Below are 18,703 nucleotides of genomic sequence, written 5' to 3'. Positions count from 1 at the left end.
ACACTTACCTGTGTTACCACTACTTACAATCACTCTTGTCCGTTTGTTCCAAACTTTCTTGCTTAGCGAAAGTACTGTAAAGTAACTGTCAAATTACCAAAAATGTTCTGTGTCATTTTGAAATAAATATACACATACAGAACCACATTATTGCTTGTAGGATCTTTCATCCTGATTATTTTTTCATATTTATTCTTCTACCACTCCAGCCACCCGCACACCACTGAGTTTCTCTCTCTTTCTACAAAACTCACCCAGATAGCGCAGCGCTAGTGAGCAGCTTCTTGGGATCTATGGGTTAATGTCAGGGTTTCTACCCTTGCCCCTCAGACATCCCTGGGACTGGCACACGTCCCAGGGGAATGAGCACTGGCCTGGACACAGCCAGTAATTTGCAACTTGCCTCACTCTGGCTTCATGGAGACACGGCTTCCTCGCCATGCTGCAGCCCTTCTGATACATAGGGTCAGCATCTTGGCATCCCCCTCTCCTCCGGACTTCCCGGGCTTCTCGTGCTGCAGCCTCCACGGTCCAACCAGCAACCCCAGCTCGCTCATCTTCTTTGGCAAAATCACACCATTTATACCCTGAGAGCCAAGTGGAGTCCGGCGTGAATGGTTAAGGTAAAGTGCCTGACCTTGCCTGACTATCAGTGGGACAGCTTAGTGGTGAAATGTAGCAGGCCCTTCCCTGCTTTCCAATGTTATCCTTATGGGTAATCCTCACTTCTCCCGGTCGCCTCTTCCTCGTCCCAGTACATGTTGGAAATGGGGAGGGGGAGACAGGACCAGATTGAAATTGATATTTATAGGTTGAATTATTATAAGTTTATTGATAGAGGAGAATACCTTAGCCCTGTTTTTTATACAACGGGGGTGATTCCACTTTTGTTAGGTCACTCTCACCCCAACATCCTGCCATGAAAGCACCGGTCTTGATAGTACTCCCTATGGTCTGAACCAGGGGAAGACAAATAGATGTTGAGGTTAGAGCCATGTCTCTGTCTCATCTGGCCCTCCTCCTTGCCTGGTCTTGTTCTGGCCTGATATTTCCGCCTCCCTCTTGGATCAGGGACAATGGGACCTGCATATCCAATGAAGGCTTCCGGCACCTCTTCCTCCTACCTACCGTCCCGATGGGATAACGCATCTCACCTGGGGTACTCCCATGAGTGCAACCCTGGTCTCCTCTACCGATGTGATCCTCCCTCGCTCGTCCACCCCCAGGGTTGGGGTCCAAAAGTGATGGCCCTCCCCTCCCCTGGCCACCTGAATAGAGGATTCTCATGGGTCTTCATGGAAGAATACGCCCAGGTGTCTCACAATGCTTAGAAGCAAGAGGAGTCCAGATTGAAGCACTGTATAATATATGGCATTATATTATTAAGGAAGATCTTGACTAAATCCATCCCAGCTGATGCTGGGCATACCTGCACCTTGGTCCAAATGTAATCTGGGCTAATATGTAATGTTGACCACGACATTGCCCATTTAAGAAGAGTGCTTAACTTTTTTTAAAAATTGTCCTATGTTGAATTTCCTTTGGTTGATTAAATGAATCCCAGGCATGTGTTTTTGATGCTCCTTTGAGGGCTCCTTTGAGTGCTCCTTTGAGGATGCCTATCTCCCTTCCACCAGCAGCTCTTCTCTACCACTGGATTAAGGCAGAGCTTGACGTAGCTGGCTGCCATGAATAGAGGAAGACATGTTGACTATTTGTGCATTAGGTTTATGGCTGCTGTCTATTCTTAAGCATTCGGGAATGGACAGTACAGAAATGTGCTTCTTCCATTAGTACACGTTGCGTGAGACATGGAGGTAAGTATGGCTGTGGTATCTGCACAGGGGAAACAGTGGGGTTAAGGGGAGAGACCAATTAGTGACCACGTCCCCTGGAGTTTGGAAATCTCCCGGGTTCTCACTCTCTTCCCCTTAATCTGGTGAATGGTCCAGTGGGTGACACCCACAAAAGGATGTAGAACTACCTAGAAAGAAGGAGATGGGCTGGTGGAGTTGGGGATTACTGGAGGATGGCAACCAAGAGAGGAGTGGGGATCACTTAGACGGAGGTCACAGCAGAAGTCCAAACTGAAGGGTCAGACCTTTAGTAGATGGCAACAAAGGTCTGAGCCTCTTCCTTCCTCACTTATAGCAAAGCTCAATCCTTCTTGGTTCTCTTATCTTACCTCCCCTTTTAATATTACTCTTCTTTCTTCTAATGTTCCTTCTTCTTTTAAGCACACTTCCATTCTTCCTATTCTGAAAAAGCCTTCCTTGGATCCTGCTCTTCCTTTGAATTTCAGACCTATCTCTCTTCGTCCTTATCTTTCTAAGCTTCTGGTCTATTCCCAGGTTTCCTCCTTTGTATCTGACATCTGTATATTTCCTCGTTTCCAGTCCAGCTTTTGTCCTTGTCACTCTGTGGTTACTCTCTGTCTGTGATTCGTTATTATCTGCATGGTATTCCAAACACCCCTTTCTTTTAGTCCTACTGGATGTATCTGCTGCTTTCAACTCTGTCGATCATTCTTTACTTTTGGCTTCTCTCTCTTCCTTTGGTTTTTCTGCATCTGTTCCGTCCGGGTTCCACTCTTACTTATCTGGCCGTACGTACTCAGTAACTTGGGCTGGGACCTCTTCTAACTCTTCGGCACAGTGTTCTGCAAGGTGCTGTTCTAGGACCTTTTTCTTTATACTTCCTGCCTCTTGCTTCCATTATTTGTTCATTTGAGATATCTCATCACTTCTATGCTGGTGAAACCCAACTTGTTCTTTCTTTTTCCTCTCTTCTGCCTTCTATTTAGGATAATCTTAATTCTTGTCTTTTAGCTATTAAATCTTGGATGTCCGACTATTTCTTTTGTACTGAATGCTGCTGAGACTGAAGTCCTCTTGGTTCCCAATAATACTATTCCTGACCCTTCTTCTCCTGCTTCTATTTCCTTCCCTCCTTCCTTACTTCCTCTTTCTAGTACTGCTCGCACCGTGGCCTCTATGTTGAGTCTGACTTATCTTTTTCTTATCATATCTCCGCAGTGTCGTGCTCTTGCTGTTTTCATCTCTTTAATATTCATAAGGCCAGGCCCTTTTTCACATATGAAACCTCTAAGCTTTTACTTTCTTCTCTCACTTATTCTAGTGTCCTATTCTTTTGGGGCTTCCTGCCTCACGTTTGGCTTCGCTTAAAGCTGTTTTCAATTCTCCTGCTTGTTTGTTATGCTTATTTATGCCTTGCGATTCTATTTCTTTGACTTTATCTTCCCTTGGATGGCTTTCCTTCCATTCCCATCTTAAATAAAATGTTCTTTGTATTGTTTTCAAATCCCTTTATGGTCTTGCCCCTTCCTGTCTTTCATCTCTTGTATCTTTCTTCTTCACACTTCTTGCACTCTCAGTCACTATTACATGTCCCCCTTCCTACATGTGCTCAGTCTCGCGTTTACTCCTTCTACTTGCTCCCCCCTTGCATTGGAATGCTCTTCACTTTGTTCTCTTAGCCCCTATTCAATGTTTCATAGTGCTCTTAAGAATCTCCTACTTCATTAATAACATACTGAATATAGTGATTATGTTCAGTGCTTTGGAGTAAAGCGCTTTATAAATTCCAAATAAAATGACATACAAACGCTGGACAATATCAAGCGGGCGTTGGAGTAACCAAGAACGCATGGCCTTGAAAGACAATGGGCAGTGCAGGAGTGTTGTTTTGTAGCCAGTCATTAGATATGCTATGACATGGAGTTAACTCTAGCAGCCATTTACACAGAGTACTGCCACCTGTTGGCCCATGGATCTGTTGGTAAATGTGAGATGACTCCTGGGTCGAGGAAGCCTGAAAGGTAATACTGTTCAACTGCTCTGGCGCTCTTTCCAAAGATAAGAGGGTTTTGTTTTCTGTGCAGTCCTAAAGCCTGATACAGTACAGTACAGTGGACATGGACTGGATGTCGAACACTGTGCAGAAGCAGTCAGGCCTTCTCCAGGGCAAGAGAATAGAGCCCTGAGGGACACCACAGGTGAGAGTGAGATGGTGGAGAGGAAAGGGCCCAGTTGAACCTGGGAAGGTTGGTCAGATAGGACAGAGGTCCACCAGTCTAGAACCAGGTCCGTGATGCCAAGGGTGTCACTGAGCCGCTTTATCTGAGTGGCATGATTGACTGTGTCAAAGGCAGAGGAGAGATCAAGAAGGATGAGGATAGAGGGAGAACTGGAATGGAGATTAGTGAGCAAGTCTTCACAGGTGTTCAGGAGAGCCGTTGCCATGCTTCTGGCAGCTCTGAAGGACAGACTGATGGTCATGGAGGCAACCAACAGATTCAGTGTGAAGATTAAGCTGAGAGATGGGGATAGGGCAATGCTTTGCTGGACAGGAAGGATCAGAAAAGGTTTCTTTAAGGGGAGGGTGCACAAGGGAGTGCTTGAGGAGTGAGGGGAGCAACCAGTGATTGGGAGAATCGCCCATGGCTGGAGCAAGGGAGACAATTTTGTCCTTGATAGTTCTGGAGGAGCAGGGGCGCACCTGTTTAGAAGAGGCTTTGATAGAGCGGATTTGACTATAAACCTCATCAGGTGTTGTGGGGAAAAAGAGGGGAATAAAAGTGCAGGGGAGAGAGGGGCCAAGGGAGGCCTGGAAGAAAGGGATGGAGGAGGATGTGAAGTGGGGGTGAGTGAGGAGAGTTTCAAGATATCCTGATTTTTGGAAATGAAGTGAGAGGCCAGAGAAGTGCTATTCACACTGGAACTGACACAAATATTTCTATATAACAACTTTTTCAGATTTGGAAAACAGTTCTACTTGCAAGCGGCTGGAACTCCAATGGGTTATGCATACCTCTATATGTATTACCTGGAGACCCAATCCATACTGAATCACCAACACTGGATTAAACTACTTATTGGTGGATTTTGAAAACGTTCATGTATGATTTACTTAGGTATGAACGTCACGCTCCCAAAAGCTGTTTGTTTTTGACAAACACATTGAGTGTGCAGTGGAAGCGAGTGTTCCACAGACAGTGGACACCGATTTCTTTTAATCTGAACATTTTCCAAATTTGGGAGTTGGCAAATGGTTGGAGGGTGGAATTAGGAATATGGGGAATAAATTGCATGCTCCTAACGGCTATGCTTTTTGTGAAAAAGGCGGAAAATTGCCACACGGCTGTTTGCAGGGCATTGCTATAAAGGAAGTATTATTTAAGCACATGAAGTTCAAAGCAAAACTTGAATAAATATCTATATCAACTAAACCCGGGAAGATGCTTAAATTGTCCACATCCCGGATTCACCCTTTAACCTAAGTGCGTGATCCTGGGCAAATCATTTAATCGCACCATATCTTATCTGCACCTCCATAAAAGATTCACTTCAGAGCTTCTGTTAATATATCATGATGTTATGTTTAAAAAAGCCTAATGACTATAGAGTTGCTTCATAAATAACAATCGGGCAATTTAGGTATTTTGCACCACAAAGTTATTTGCCACTTGGCTTGTTTATGGCAACTTATTCTAAAGTCACTCCCATGGAACCTCCAAGTATCACAGACTGATGCCGCTCCTTGCCATGTCCTTTGCTGGGAAGTCACTTCTGTTGGTGCCGTCCATGTGCACATTAGGAGGGTTGCACGCATGTTGCCCAGAGCACCTGGACAGAGCTCCAATAGATGAGTTTCCTGCATCTGGAATGATCCTGCAGTTTTTTTGTTTTGTTATGTGTTAAAATGCCATCTGTCACTAATGTTACCAAAACATTTGATTGGGGCAAGGGTGGGCAGTTTAGGGGCGCGAATGAGACCCTATGGCATTGCTTGCACTGCATTTGGGGGGGAAGTAGCAGGGCTTTTTTCGTGGCTTGCCCCCCACTCTTGCAATGCTGGATACTCCTCTCATGACCAGTCTGCGAGCAGTCGGTCTGGGGAGGTGGGTGAGGAATGTGGGAGGTTGTACAAGGTGGGGGGTCGAAGGGGGCAGCAAAGTCAAGTACATCGTTTAGATTTGGAAAGCTGAAAAAGGGGAGGATTGCAAGCAGTACTCCAGCCGGCTAAAAACGGCAGTGATGCTGTGCACACCTACAATATAACTTGATTGTTTGTAAAGTTTGGATCGCAGTTGTTATTTCGCGGTTTTCCAAAAAACAAACAAGTTTTACTGAGACCCAGTTTAATGGCAATCAAGCTATCATCCTTGGGCAGGTGAAAGGGTGAAAGGGTGAGACCGCCCTGCCCTGTGCAACGCAGATCTCAGCAGTAAGCGCTTACCTGAGCTAACTGACCAAGACATGGCTTCAAACACCTGCAAACCCTACAGCGTTTCACACCATTTTGAAGGTAACAAAAAGAGAACCATCGAGTTTGGAAAGGGGAATGTCTGTTCTTAAAGCGCGTGGGTGCTTTAACCACTATATTAAAACGTTATTTCATTGAACTGCTTTCTATAGCGCCCTAGCTGGTATGTGGCTGCTCAGAGGCGCTTTTTTGTTGTTTTGCCGTTGTTCATCGCCAGGTTTAATTTCTTGTTGATGTGAGTGTGGTGTGAAGTTGTGGTGGTGGTGGTTATGCTGCAAGGATACACGGCTTATCATACACATTTAAAACAAGTCCAAACTGTTTAATCTACTACCCTGGCCTCTGGTACTGTGCGGTTTGAGTTTACAAAGGTCCCAGCTGGCCACAGTTCCCCTCTCGCATGATTTATAAGTGCCATTTTTTCACAGGGGCCAATGCCCACCCGCCCCTCTGCTCCCCACCCCCAGCTCTGCAATGCCATCTGCTTTCAGCATTCAGCAAAGTGTGCTGGAGACGGCACCTGCTGGGCGATCCCAGTCCCCAGAACAAGGTGCAAATGTCAGCTTTCGCACATTATAGTGGGTAGATGCCAGGAATGGAGACACAGACACTGACGGGAAATAAATAAATAACAATACCATACAAATATTACCTACTGTATTGCAAAGCAGGTGGTGCACATGGGGGGGCCCGGCTAAATTAAATTCTTCACGTGGGACGGGGTGACACCAGAGCAGGTGTGGTGCCAGCTCAATGAGCGCCACAGTCTCTCAGAGAGCACTGGCAGGCACGGCACAGGTGTCTCACACCTGCTGCTGCGCATTTGAGAGAGCATGGACACGTGCAGTTGAGGCCCGCGCAAGCGCATATGGCACGGGTAGAATTCTATGTCAAGACAGGAGGCTTCATATTATGCATAACAACCTTTACTTACTGACACCACAGCAGCAAAGAAAACACTTTTATAAATTTAAAACAAAAAAAAAAACAGTATTTCAATGATATTGAAGGGAAGAATCCCAAGCCAAGATGAAGGACAGGTCAAGCCCTGTTAGCAACCAATAGGCAGAGACCCTCCTTCATATAAGTCCTTTTCTCTAACATCCAATCCTCTTTCTTTGCTGCTGACGCCACAAGCTAAGTCATTCTCTTCGATTATATGCTTTGTTGCTAGTTGGGCACTATAGCATTGTTCCGCTAAAGTTATTTCTATCTTGATAATAAGTTCCCTTCGTTGGTTAAGACTGTTTCCTTGTTTACACTCCGGCGTGCTTTGTATAGAAAGCGTGTGCCAGCGGCAGCCTGAGGAGCCGTGTTTATCGCTCAATCCTGTTAGTTTGAAGTGCGACATAGTGTGAGTAGGCAGCGCCGTGTTAATTTATTCACCCGGCAGCATTGCACTTGCAGAGAGGCGTGATGCACTCGCGCTGGCAGTGCTGCGTGTAAGCAGCTACAACCTCCCTCTTCTTCTTCTTAATTATCGGATGCGTGGGCGGACCCATGCAGGCGCTTCCCCATCCTAAAGGATGATTTGCACCCTAGTATTTCTCCCCTGTGGGGATTTTACAGCCTAAGCGGGCTTCACCAGCATATGGCCTGCTCGGCTCCCAGGCTGCGCCTCGGGAGGCCAACAAAATAAAGCAAGGCTCTTCCCTCGTTCTCAATTACAATTGACCTCCCACCACAGCAGCAGATACTGTGGCGATAACGCCGGCTCGGCTTGATTGTATTAAATACAGTTGCACCTCATTAGTTTACTGCTGTTACACTGTCATTAGTGCCAATTGCTGTAGAAATACTTGCTTGCCTTTCTGCAAGCCTGTGACCAGTTCCTTGTTTAGTTTGTGTTGCCCTATACATAAACATGGTTCTACCAAAGTGGGGCGGGGGGCATCCTCAGCTGATGCCAGTACCCAAGTTAGGCCTTCAAAGAAAAGTGAAAGGTCTGGGAGGTGTCCCTTTCTGCCTCTTCTGCAGTTACTAGGGCAATTCAAGACTCTATGGACTCCACCCTTTACAACCTTAGCTCTACCCTGGCCTCCGCTTTTGATAGGTTAATCAATAACATTTCGGATTTTCACCCTCATCCTGAAGTTAGCCCTTCCCTTGTGGTACATGCCCTTAGGAAGTGTTCTGCCAAGTCCAAACATTTGGAAGGACAATTCAGTCCTGCGCCCAAGTCCGCCGGTCAAGGTCCTTCCCCTAGGAAGGCTTTGAAGCATAAGTTGGTGCATGGGGGAACCCCTCAGTCGGGGTTGTCTGTTAACGCCCCTTCTATTCCCATGTCTTCACAGGATAGTTCTGAAGATTCAGATTCCCTGCCTAAGAGGCGTAAAAAGAAGGGTACCCCTGTAGATCTATCCCAGGGACCTACTAACCCTTTGTTAGATGACAGCAGGGTGCCTTTCTTTGATCCCTCCCTCATCCAACACGCAAGGTCCGCTGAGTGGCACCCACTAATGCTGTCTCTGCGTTTTTCCAGCATTGGATTAGGAAACCCTTACCCAAGGAGGATAGGAACAAGCTCAGTTCTGAATGTCCTACAACAGGTGTCCCTGACAAGGTGGCTCTTACCCCCGACATTGACCAACCTATGGTGTCTTTCTTGTACCAAAAAGGGAAGGACCCCAAGAAGGATGTTGACAAAGCCTTACACAGTTGGCAAGATAAGCTATTGGATATTTTGGGTCCCTTAGCAGAAGTAGTTGCACTGCCTAGTGGCCCTGTTGATGTTCAAGCCCTTCGGGACTGGGTGAAGAGGGCAGTCTGCCTGCTCGGCAATACTAACACCGCCATTTCCAAAGAAAGGCGCAAGTCCCTACCTAGGCGCATTGATTCCAAATTACAGATACGGCCGAAGGGGAAGCTGGCCCTAAAGCACAAGGCATCCTGTCTGCTGATGTGCATACCCTCACTGCCCTGGAAAAGGCACAGGCTAACGTTAGGGATGTTGTCACCCCTAAGGTTGCTGACAGGGCTGGCCGCTTCTCCCGGGGCTCTACCCATCCCATCTAATACGCATCCAGAAGTGCACATCATTCCTCCTCTGCTCGATGAGCCCCGGCTGCTTTCTACCAACAGAGGGGGTTTCAATGGAGAGGGCATGCCGGCAGAGGTGCTGGCAGAGCAAGAACAGCTCCTGGTATTGCCACATATTTTGAGTGTTTCTTCCTGTAAAAAGGTTTGGGGGCAGGTTGGCAAGATTCTTTCCTCAGTGGGAGAAGCTCAGTTCAGGTCCTTAGGTATTGCAACAGTGCAAGGGTTTCAAATAGAATTTGAATCCCCTCCCTGCCAACTCACATCTCCACTTCCCCCTCTTGTTCGACAGACCAAGCAAAGGTTGGTGGATGTGGAGGTCCAGGATTTCATTTCTAAGGGTGCAGTAGTCCCAGCCACCTTCACGGCCTCCCAGTTTTTCAGCACGATTTTTCTATTCCTAAAACCGAGGAGGGGTTTATCCCAGTCTCAAATCTACAGGCCCTGAACTCATTTGTAATTTATCAACATTCCAAGATGGAGGGCATTCACCTCCTCAGAGACATCCTTCTCCCTGTGGATTGGAAGGTCAATATAGACCTCAAGGTTGCATACCTGGTAGCCCCGCTCTGTCCCTTCATCAGGAGTTACTCCAGTTCCAAGTGGGGGGTCATACTGGGCAGTTTGCCTATCTCCATTTGGCCTCTCTTCAGCCTCGGGGCAGCTTCACCAAGCTAATGAGGCCGGTGATGGCTCACCTCACGTCAAAGGGGATACGAATAATATTTTTTTAGACAACCAGCTCCTTCTGGCGCAGAGGTTTTAGATTCTCCAAGGTCATCTACATCTAACGGTCTCTCTTTTGCAAGCACTAGGCTTTGTCATGAATGCGGGAAAGTCAATTTTCCATCCTACACAATGCATCCAGTTTCTGGGCTTCAATATAGATTCCAAGCAGTGCACCCTTCTGCTGCCGGACAACAGGCTCTCCAAAATTTGTAAGGAGATTTGCCTCCTCCACAGGAAGAGGAGGGTGTCCCTCAGGCAGCTAGCCTGGGTACTGGGGATTCTTTCAGCCTCTATTCAAGCCATATTTCCAGTGACCCTTACATTACAGGAAATCTCCGCGAAAGTCTATTGTATTCACAGATGGTGCTCTTGTCTCCCGACGCCAGGTTGGAGCTCCTCTGGTGGCTCACGCACATGACCGCCTAGAATGGCATGGCGATCTTGGGTCCATCTCTGGGCGTAGTACTAGAGTCTGGAGCCAGCAGGGCAGGTTGGGGGGCCGGGAAGTGGTCAGTTCAAGAGCAATCTCTGCATGTAAACTGTCTGAGTTGTTAGCAGGCTCCTTTGCAGTCAGGAGCCTCCTCTAGGATCAGGGGAATTGCTGTGTCCTTCTTCATATAAAGCTCTTGTGGTGGGGGGCAGCTCCAAAGCCCTAGCAGATCGAGCAAGGGAGTTTTGGCATTTTTGCCTAGACAGGAACATTCTTTTAAAAGCAGAGTACTTTCTGGGAGCCAACAATATTGTGGCAGACTGGAATTCCAGACATCTTCCGGATAGGAGCGATTGGATGTTGGACACTATATTTGCCAGGATCCTGTCTCTCTGGGGTCTGATTTAGGCAGACCTCCTTGCCTCGAGACTCAACTGTCACGTGCCCCACTTTTACAGTTGGAGTCCCGACCCCATGGCATTAGCAACTGATGCTTTTCTCCAAGATTGTTGGGGTCCCCTGTCCTATGCCTTTTTTCCCATTCTCCATGATCGCCAGAGTCCTGGTACAAGTGCGCCGGGAAGCTGCAACACTGTTAATAATCACTCCCTTTTGGCCCTCTCGGGTGTGGTTTCCAGGCCTCTTACAGCTAGCAGTGGATATTCCTCGTCTTCTCCCTCTCCTTCCTCAGCTCCTGACGGACTCGACGGATCTCTCTCACGAGCTGGTCCTTCGTGGGCATCATTCCCTTATGGCTCAGAAGATTTCAGAGCTCTTCCTGGTGCTTCCAGGGACTTTCACAGGACTCTATCTGTATCATCAAGGACTCCTGGACAGCTTCCACCAAATCAGGCTACTCCTCAGCATGGATCCCCTGGGTGGGCTGGTGTGTGGCTCAGTACTGGGTGGGCTGGTGTGTGGCTCGGCACTGGGTGGGCTGGTGTGTGGCTCGGGACTGGGTGGGCTGGTGTGTGGCTCGGCACCTCGATCCCATTTCTGTTTAAAGAGGGTAAGGCCTATAGAACTATGAACGGGTTCAAGTCAGCCATTTCGGCTGCACATGTGCTAGTGAAAGGGGAACCAGTGGGCAGGCACTGCTTGGTGCGCAAGGCTCTTAAATCTATTGGCATTAAGGTCCTGCCTAAAGCTAGGTATTTCGTCTTATGGGATGTCAATATGGTCTTGGACTTGTTTCAATCTTGGACCCATATTGACGAATTATCTTTGCAGCAACTCTTCTCCAAACCAGCCATGTTGCTGTGTCTCATCTCCATCAAAAGGGTTTCAGATATTAGGGCTTTGGATGTTGATAACAAGGTGTTTTCCCTGCAGGGGGTAACTTTCTTTGTCTCCAGGAGGCCTAAGTGCATGATTTCTTCCATTTCATATCCGCTTCTCCAGAAGATCACAAACTGTGTGTAGTGCCATGTGTAAAATGCGTTTAGTTGAAGACAGGAGGCTTAGGTCCCCGCGTACCTCTCCGCTGCTTATTTCTTACAGAAACCTGTGTCCCCGGCCACTTTAGCCAGGTGGGTCCGAGGGGTCTTGAAGGAAGTGGGGATTGGCATTTCTTCCTTCGGAGCGTATTGAGTCAGGGGTGCTATGGCTCTAAATGCCACTTTCCGGGGCGGGAAGTCAGGAGAAAATTTTAAAGGCAGATGGTTGGTCCAGAGAGTCCACGTTCAAGAAATATTAAAATAATCTTGTTGATCATGTAGCATTGAATGTGCATAATAAGAAGCCTCCTGTCTTGACATAGAATGGTTAATCCCCCTCACTAATGTGAGAAGTGGTTTAGATTCTATTAAAGACAAGGAGGCGAGTATTATCCCTCCCACCCACCATTTTATTATTTGTTTTGCATACAGCTTCGGGTGAGGTGGTCCAATCAAGGAGGTTCCTAGAGTGTTCCAGCATGGCGTGGTGTAATAAGGTCCCAGAGCTGGTATTTTCCATACAGCTGTAGAAGAGGATTGGATGTTAGAGAAAAGGACTTATATGAGGGAGGGTCTCTGCCTATTGGTTGCTAACAGGGCATGACCCGTCCTTCATCTTGGCTTGGGATTCTTCCCTTGAATATCATTGAAATACTGTTTTTTCAGTTTTAAGTTAAAAGAAACTTGTTTATATAAAAGTCTTTTCTTTTCTGCTGTGGTGGCAGATAGTAAAGATTGTGATGCATAATACTCGCCCCCTTGTCTTTAATAGAATCTAAGCCCCCTCTCACGTTAGTGAGGCGGTATCCATTGTGCGGGCAGCGACGGTCACGTGTTCAGTCCCAATTCCATTTATTGATTGAATTAAATGGGATCTAATCTTGCTCACAAGCATTGCTGCCGGCAACAAATCACTGTTGTGTATTATTCGCGGAGTCTCAGGGCTACTTCTCAGAGTGTTTTGCCATTATAACACGCCTCTGTGAATTTGGCCCTCAGTCTGGATGGCCGATCAGCAAGATGCCGCGGCGGTGGCCCCGCAGTGCGCAGTGGGCCAGTGAGTGAGTCCAGGCATTTCCGGGGCAAGCTTTTGGCTGTAGCCCACTGATCTCTATCCGGGGCTATACCCACAGCCCCCACTAGCAATGCCTCGATTGATGGCCATGTAGTGAAATACACATCTCAGGGTTTCTTCTCAATGATGACATTTTATGGCATGGCATGTGACACCTGCCAGTAGTGACATATGCAGAGGCACGTGTCACATGCCATATCCGGCTCCTACCCCTACTGAGATTCCATGGACAGAGGGCAGGACTTGTGCTAAACCCACGCCTATAGTTGTCGACAAAATGATTTTAAGAGTTCCTCGGAATGTACAATTACATATTTAATGTAATTTCTCAGCGGGGAAGCTGTGCCTGTCCCTCTAATGGCAAGTTTGGATGCCCGCTTCCCAGCTCCGCCTCTCATCTTTCTAGGATAGATACAATGAGGACCAAAGGATTGAGTGACGTCACACACCGCGCGGAACCCTTTGGAACAGACACCTGCTTGCTATTTTTATAAGTCCATTGTATTCCTTCCATCAGAATCAGTGTGAAAACCATTAACATATCTGTGTGAAGGGAGTGTGTAAGAGAAGAAACATGTGAACACACGCATGAAGGGAAGTCAGCTGCTCTTAATAAGTGGAGGAGGGCGCCCTCTCTGGTGAGCTCTTTCTGTGCACTTGTGGTTTCACGTCTGAAGGGCTGCGCCGGCCTTTGAGGAGACTGTGTTCTTTTTCCAATACCTCCTTCTTCTCGTGATAATTCTGAAGAGTCTCCAGACATTTCTGAAAGAGTGAAAGAGTGAAAGAAGCATGAACAGTGCGCATGTATGACACGCCCATACACACGTGCCACGCCCACCAAGAACCAGCACACTGTCAAGAGCATTCCTTTGTGTTACTCCACATTGCCACGAGTGAACCAACCGGGGAGGGATGAAAAGCTGCAAACCGTGTCCATCCAATCCCCTCGGTTCTAGCCCCCCCTCCCCCCACTCTGCAGGAACTTGGTATGTTCCTAACATGGGCAGTCGGGTACTGCTCCCCCCACCCCACCTGTCAAGACACATAAGATGTAGCCCCCCCACCCCCCTTTGGCTAAATAGCTGAGGCCAGACCAGTTTTCCTCATTGAATAGGGCCCCCACTTCCGTACCTCACTAGTGAGGCAGCAGGCGGGGGGCGGGGGAGGGACTCAGCCCCTCTGCCCTGTTATGCCTTGGGGCGGTGCCATGAGAATTCAAATGTTCACCCTTGAAGTGCACACGTGCAGCTCTTTTATTTGATTTATGTTTGCAGTTGTAGAACGTCTGACTTCCTATGACAATGTCGGGTTAGTTTCGCTGGTTGTTTTTTTGGCCTTACACCGCTTCTGATGGGTGAACTTTTGCTGAAAATACCAGAATGTATGGCATAATTTGACACAAAATATGTAATTACCCATGTGAAATTGGGACTGCTCGCTCAAATTGTTATGTTATGTTAAAGGTTTTTACAAAGCACACTGTTGCCACCTGCCTGGTCTCTTGGCGCTCTGGTGGATCTGTACCGCTTGAAGAAAGTTTGCTTTTAGGCTGCGTGTACCTGCTACCTCTGTGCGCCTCTCTTGCATTGCACCTGCCCCTCTTTGAGAAAGTTTGCTTTTAGGCTGCGTGTACCTGCTACCTCTGTGCGCCTCTCTTGCATTGCACCTGCCCCTCTTTGAGAAAGTTTGCTTTTAGGCTGCGTGTACCTGCTACCTCTGTGCGCCTCTCTTGCATTGCACCTGCCCCTCTTTGAGAAAGTTTGCTTTTAGGCTTCGTGCACCTGCTACCTCTGTGCACCTCTCTTGCATTGCACCTGTGCCTCTTTGAGAAAGTTTGCTTTTAGGCTGTGTGTACCTTTTAAATCTGTGTGCCTCTCTTGTATTACACCTGTGCCTCTTTGAGAAAGTTTGCTTTTAGGCTGTGTGTACCTTTTACATCTGGGTGCCTCTCTTGCATTGCACCTGCGCCTCTTTGAGAAAGTTTGCTTTTAGGCTCTGTGTACCGTTTACTTCTGTGCACCTCTCTTGCATTGCACCTGCGCCTTTTTGAGAAAGTTCGCTTTTGGGCTGTGTGTACCTTTTACATCTGGGTGCCTCTCTTGCGTTGCACCTGCGCCTCTTTGAGAAAGTTCGCTTTTAGGCTGTGTGTACCATTTACATCTGGGTGCCTCTCTTGCGTTGCACCTGCGCCTCTTTGAGAAAGTTCGCTTTTAGGCTGTGTGTACCTTTTACATCTGGGTGCCTCTCTTGCGTTGCACCTGCGCCTCTTTGAGAAAGTTTGCTTTTAGGCTGTGTGTACCTTTTACATCTGGGTGCCTCTCTTGCGTTGCACCTGCGCCTCTTTGAGAAAGTTTGCTTTTAGGCTGTGTGTACCTTTTACATCTGGGTGCCTGTCTTGCGTTGCACCTGCGCCTCTTTGAGAAAGTTTGCTTTTAGGCTGTGTGTACCTTTTACATCTGGGTGCTTCTCTTGCGTTGCACCTGCGCCTCTTTGAGAAAGTTCGCTTTTAGGCTGTGTGTACCATTTACATCTGGGTGCCTCTCTTGCGTTGCACCTGCGCCTCTTTGAGAAAGTTCGCTTTTAGGCTGTGTGTACCTTTTACATCTGGGTGCCTCTCTTGCATTGCACCTGCGCCTCTTTGAGAAAGTTTGCTTTTAGGCTGTGTGTACCTTTTACATCTGGGTGCCTCTCTTGCATTGCACCTGCGCCTCTTTGAGAAAGTTTGCTTTTAGGCTGTGTGTACCTTTTACATCTGGGTGCCTCTCTTGCATTGCACCTGCGCCTCTTTGAGAAAGTTTGCTTTTAGGCTGTGTGTACCTGCTACCTCTGTGCGCCTCTCTTGCGTTGCACGTGCGCCTTTTTGAGAAAGTTTCCTTTTAGGATGTGTGCACCTGCTACATCTGTGCGCCTCCCTTGCGTTGCACCTGCGCCTCTTTGAGAAAGTTTTCTTTTAGGCTGTGTGTACCTGCTACCTCTGTGCCCCTCTCTTGTGTTGTACCTGTGCCTTTTTGAGAAAGTTCTCTTTTAGGATGTGTGTACCTTTTACATCTCTGCGCCTCCCTTGCGTTGCACCTGCGCCTCTTTGAGAAAGTTTGCTTTTAGGCTGTGTGTACCTGCTACCTCTGTGCGCCTCTCTTGCGTTGCACCTGCGCCTCTTTGAGAAAGTTCGCTTTTAGGCTGCCTGTACCTGCTACATCTGTGCGCCTCTCTTGCATTGCACCTGCGCCTCTTTGAGAAAGTTTGCTTTTAGGCTCTGTGTACCGTTTACTTCTGTGCACCTCTCTTGCATTGCACCTGCGCCTTTTTGAGAAAGTTCGCTTTTAGGTTGTGTGTACCTTTTACATCTGGGTGCCTCTCTTGCGTTGCACCTGCGCCTCTTTGAGAAAGTTCGCTTTTAGGCTGTGTGTACCATTTACATCTGGGTGCCTCTCTTGCGTTGCACCTGCGCCTCTTTGAGAAAGTTCGCTTTTAGGCTGTGTGTACCTTTTACATCTGGGTGCCTCTCTTGCGTTGCACCTGCGCCTCTTTGAGAAAGTTTGCTTTTAGGCTGTGTGTATCTTTTACATCTGGGTGCCTCTCTTGCGTTGCACCTGCGCCTCTTTGAGAAAGTTTGCTTTTAGGCTGTGTGTACCTTTTACATCTGGGTGCCTGTCTTGCGTTGCACCTGCGCCTCTTTGAGAAAGTTTGCTTTTAGGCTGTGTGTAGCTTTTACATCTGGGTGCTTCTCTTGCGTTGCACCTGCGCCTCTTTGAGAAAGTTCGCTTTTAGGCTGTGTGTACCATTTACATCTGGGTGCCTCTCTTGCGTTGCACCTGCGCCTCTTTGAGAAAGTTCGCTTTTAGGCTGTGTGTACCTTTTACATCTGGGTGCCTCTCTTGCATTGCACCTGCGCCTCTTTGAGAAAGTTTGCTTTTAGGCTGTGTGTACCTTTTACATCTGGGTGCCTCTCTTGCATTGCACCTGCGCCTCTTTGAGAAAGTTTGCTTTTAGGCTGTGTGTACCTTTTACATCTGGGTGCCTCTCTTGCATTGCACCTGCGCCTCTTTGAGAAAGTTTGCTTTTAGGCTGTGTGTACCTGCTACCTCTGTGCGCCTCTCTTGCGTTGCACGTGCGCCTTTTTGAGAAAGTTTGCTTTTAGGATGTGTGCACCTGCTACATCTGTGCGCCTCCCTTGCGTTGCACCTGCGCCTCTTTGAGAAAGTTTTCTTTTAGGCTGTGTGTACCTGCTACCTCTGTGCCCCTCTCTTGTGTTGTACCTGTGCCTTTTTGAGAAAGTTCTCTTTTAGGATGTGTGTACCTTTTACATCTCTGCGCCTCCCTTGCGTTGCACCTGCGCCTCTTTGAGAAAGTTTGCTTTTAGGCTGTGTGTACCTGCTACCTCTGTGCGCCTCTCTTGCGTTGCACCTGCGCCTCTTTGAGAAAGTTTGCTTTTAGGCTACCTGTACCTGCTACATCTGTGCGCCTCCCTTGCGTTGCACCTGCGCCTCTTTTAGAAAGTTTGCTTTTAGGCTGCGTGTACCTGCTACCTCTGTGCGCCTCTCTTGCGTTGCACCTGCGCCTCTTTGAGAAAGTTCGCTTTTAGGCTGTGTGTACCTTTTACACCTGGGTGCCTCTCTTGCATTGCACCCGCGCCTCTTTGAGAAAGTTTGCTTTTAGGCTGTGTATCTTTTACATCTGGGTGCCTCTCTTGCATTGCACCTGCGCCTCTTTGAGAAAGTTTGCTTTTAGGCTGTGTGTACCTTTTACATCTGGGTGCCTCTCTTGCATTGCACCTGCACCTCTTTGAGAAAGTTTGCTTTTAGGCTGCCTGTACCTGCTACATCTGTGCGCCTCTCTTGCATTGAACCTGCACCTCTTTGAGAAAGTTTGCTTTTAGGCTGCCTGTACCTGCTACATCTGTGCGCCTCTCTTACATTGCACCTGCGCCTCTTTGAGAAAGTTTGCTTTTAGGCTGTGTGTACCTTTTACATCTGGGTGCCTCTCTTGCATTGCACCTGCGCCTCTTTGAGAAAGTTTGCTTTTAGGCTACCTGTACCTGCTACATCTGTGCGCCTCTCTTGCATTGCACCTGCGCCTCTTTGAGAAAGTTCGCTTTTAGGCTACCTGTACCTGCTACATCTGTGCGCCTCTCTTGCATTGCACCTGCGCCTCTTTGATAAAGTTTGCTTTTAGGCTACCTGTACCTGGTACATCTGTGCGCCTCTCTTGCATTGCACCTGTGCCTTTTTGAGAAAGTTAGCTTTTAGGCTGTGTGTACCTTTCACATCTCTGCGCCTCTCTTGCGTTGCACCTGCGCCTCTTTGAGAAAGTTTGCTTTTAGACTGTGTGTACCTTTTACATCTGTGCGCCTCTCTTGCATTGCACCTGCGCCTCTTTGAGAAAGTTTGCTTTTAGGCTGTGTGTACCTGCTACCTCTGTGCGCCTCTCTTGTGTTGCACCTGCGCCTCTTTGAGAAAGTTCGCTTTTAGGCTTTGTGTACCTTTTACATCTGGGTGCCTCTCTTGCATTGCACCTGCGCCTCTTTGAGAAAGTTCGCTTTTAGGCTGCCTGTATCTGCTACATCTGTGCACCTCTCTTGCATTGCACCTGCGCCTCTTTGAGAAAGTTTGCTTTTAGGCTGTGTATCTTTTACATCTGTGCGCCTCTCTTGCGTTGCACCGGCGCCTCTTTGAGAAAGTTCGCTTTTAGGCTGTGTGTACCTTTTACATCTAG

The 18,703-nt window shown here is 47.8% G+C and overlaps 1 protein-coding gene across 1 annotated transcript in view; it reads right to left on the bottom strand.

The window, feature by feature from the left end:
• Positions 1 to 12,661: 12,661 nt before the first annotated feature.
• LOC138468418 (coiled-coil domain-containing protein 88B-like) overlaps positions 12,662 to 18,703 on the bottom strand; it is a 545,411-nt gene continuing 539,369 nt past the window's right edge. Inside the window, exon 14 of the mRNA XM_069608969.1 lies at positions 12,662 to 13,753. Within this exon, the coding sequence (XP_069465070.1) occupies positions 13,601 to 13,753 (153 nt within the window). The 3' untranslated portion in view covers positions 12,662 to 13,600. The remainder of the gene's footprint in view (positions 13,754 to 18,703) is intronic.

Source organism: Ambystoma mexicanum, chromosome 4q, assembly GCF_040938575.1.
Source record: "Ambystoma mexicanum isolate Mex_15411 chromosome 4q, UKY_AmexF1_1, whole genome shotgun sequence".
NCBI classification, from domain to species: Eukaryota; Metazoa; Chordata; class Amphibia; order Caudata; family Ambystomatidae; genus Ambystoma; species Ambystoma mexicanum.
This window is presented reverse-complemented; position numbering and strand designations above follow the sequence as displayed.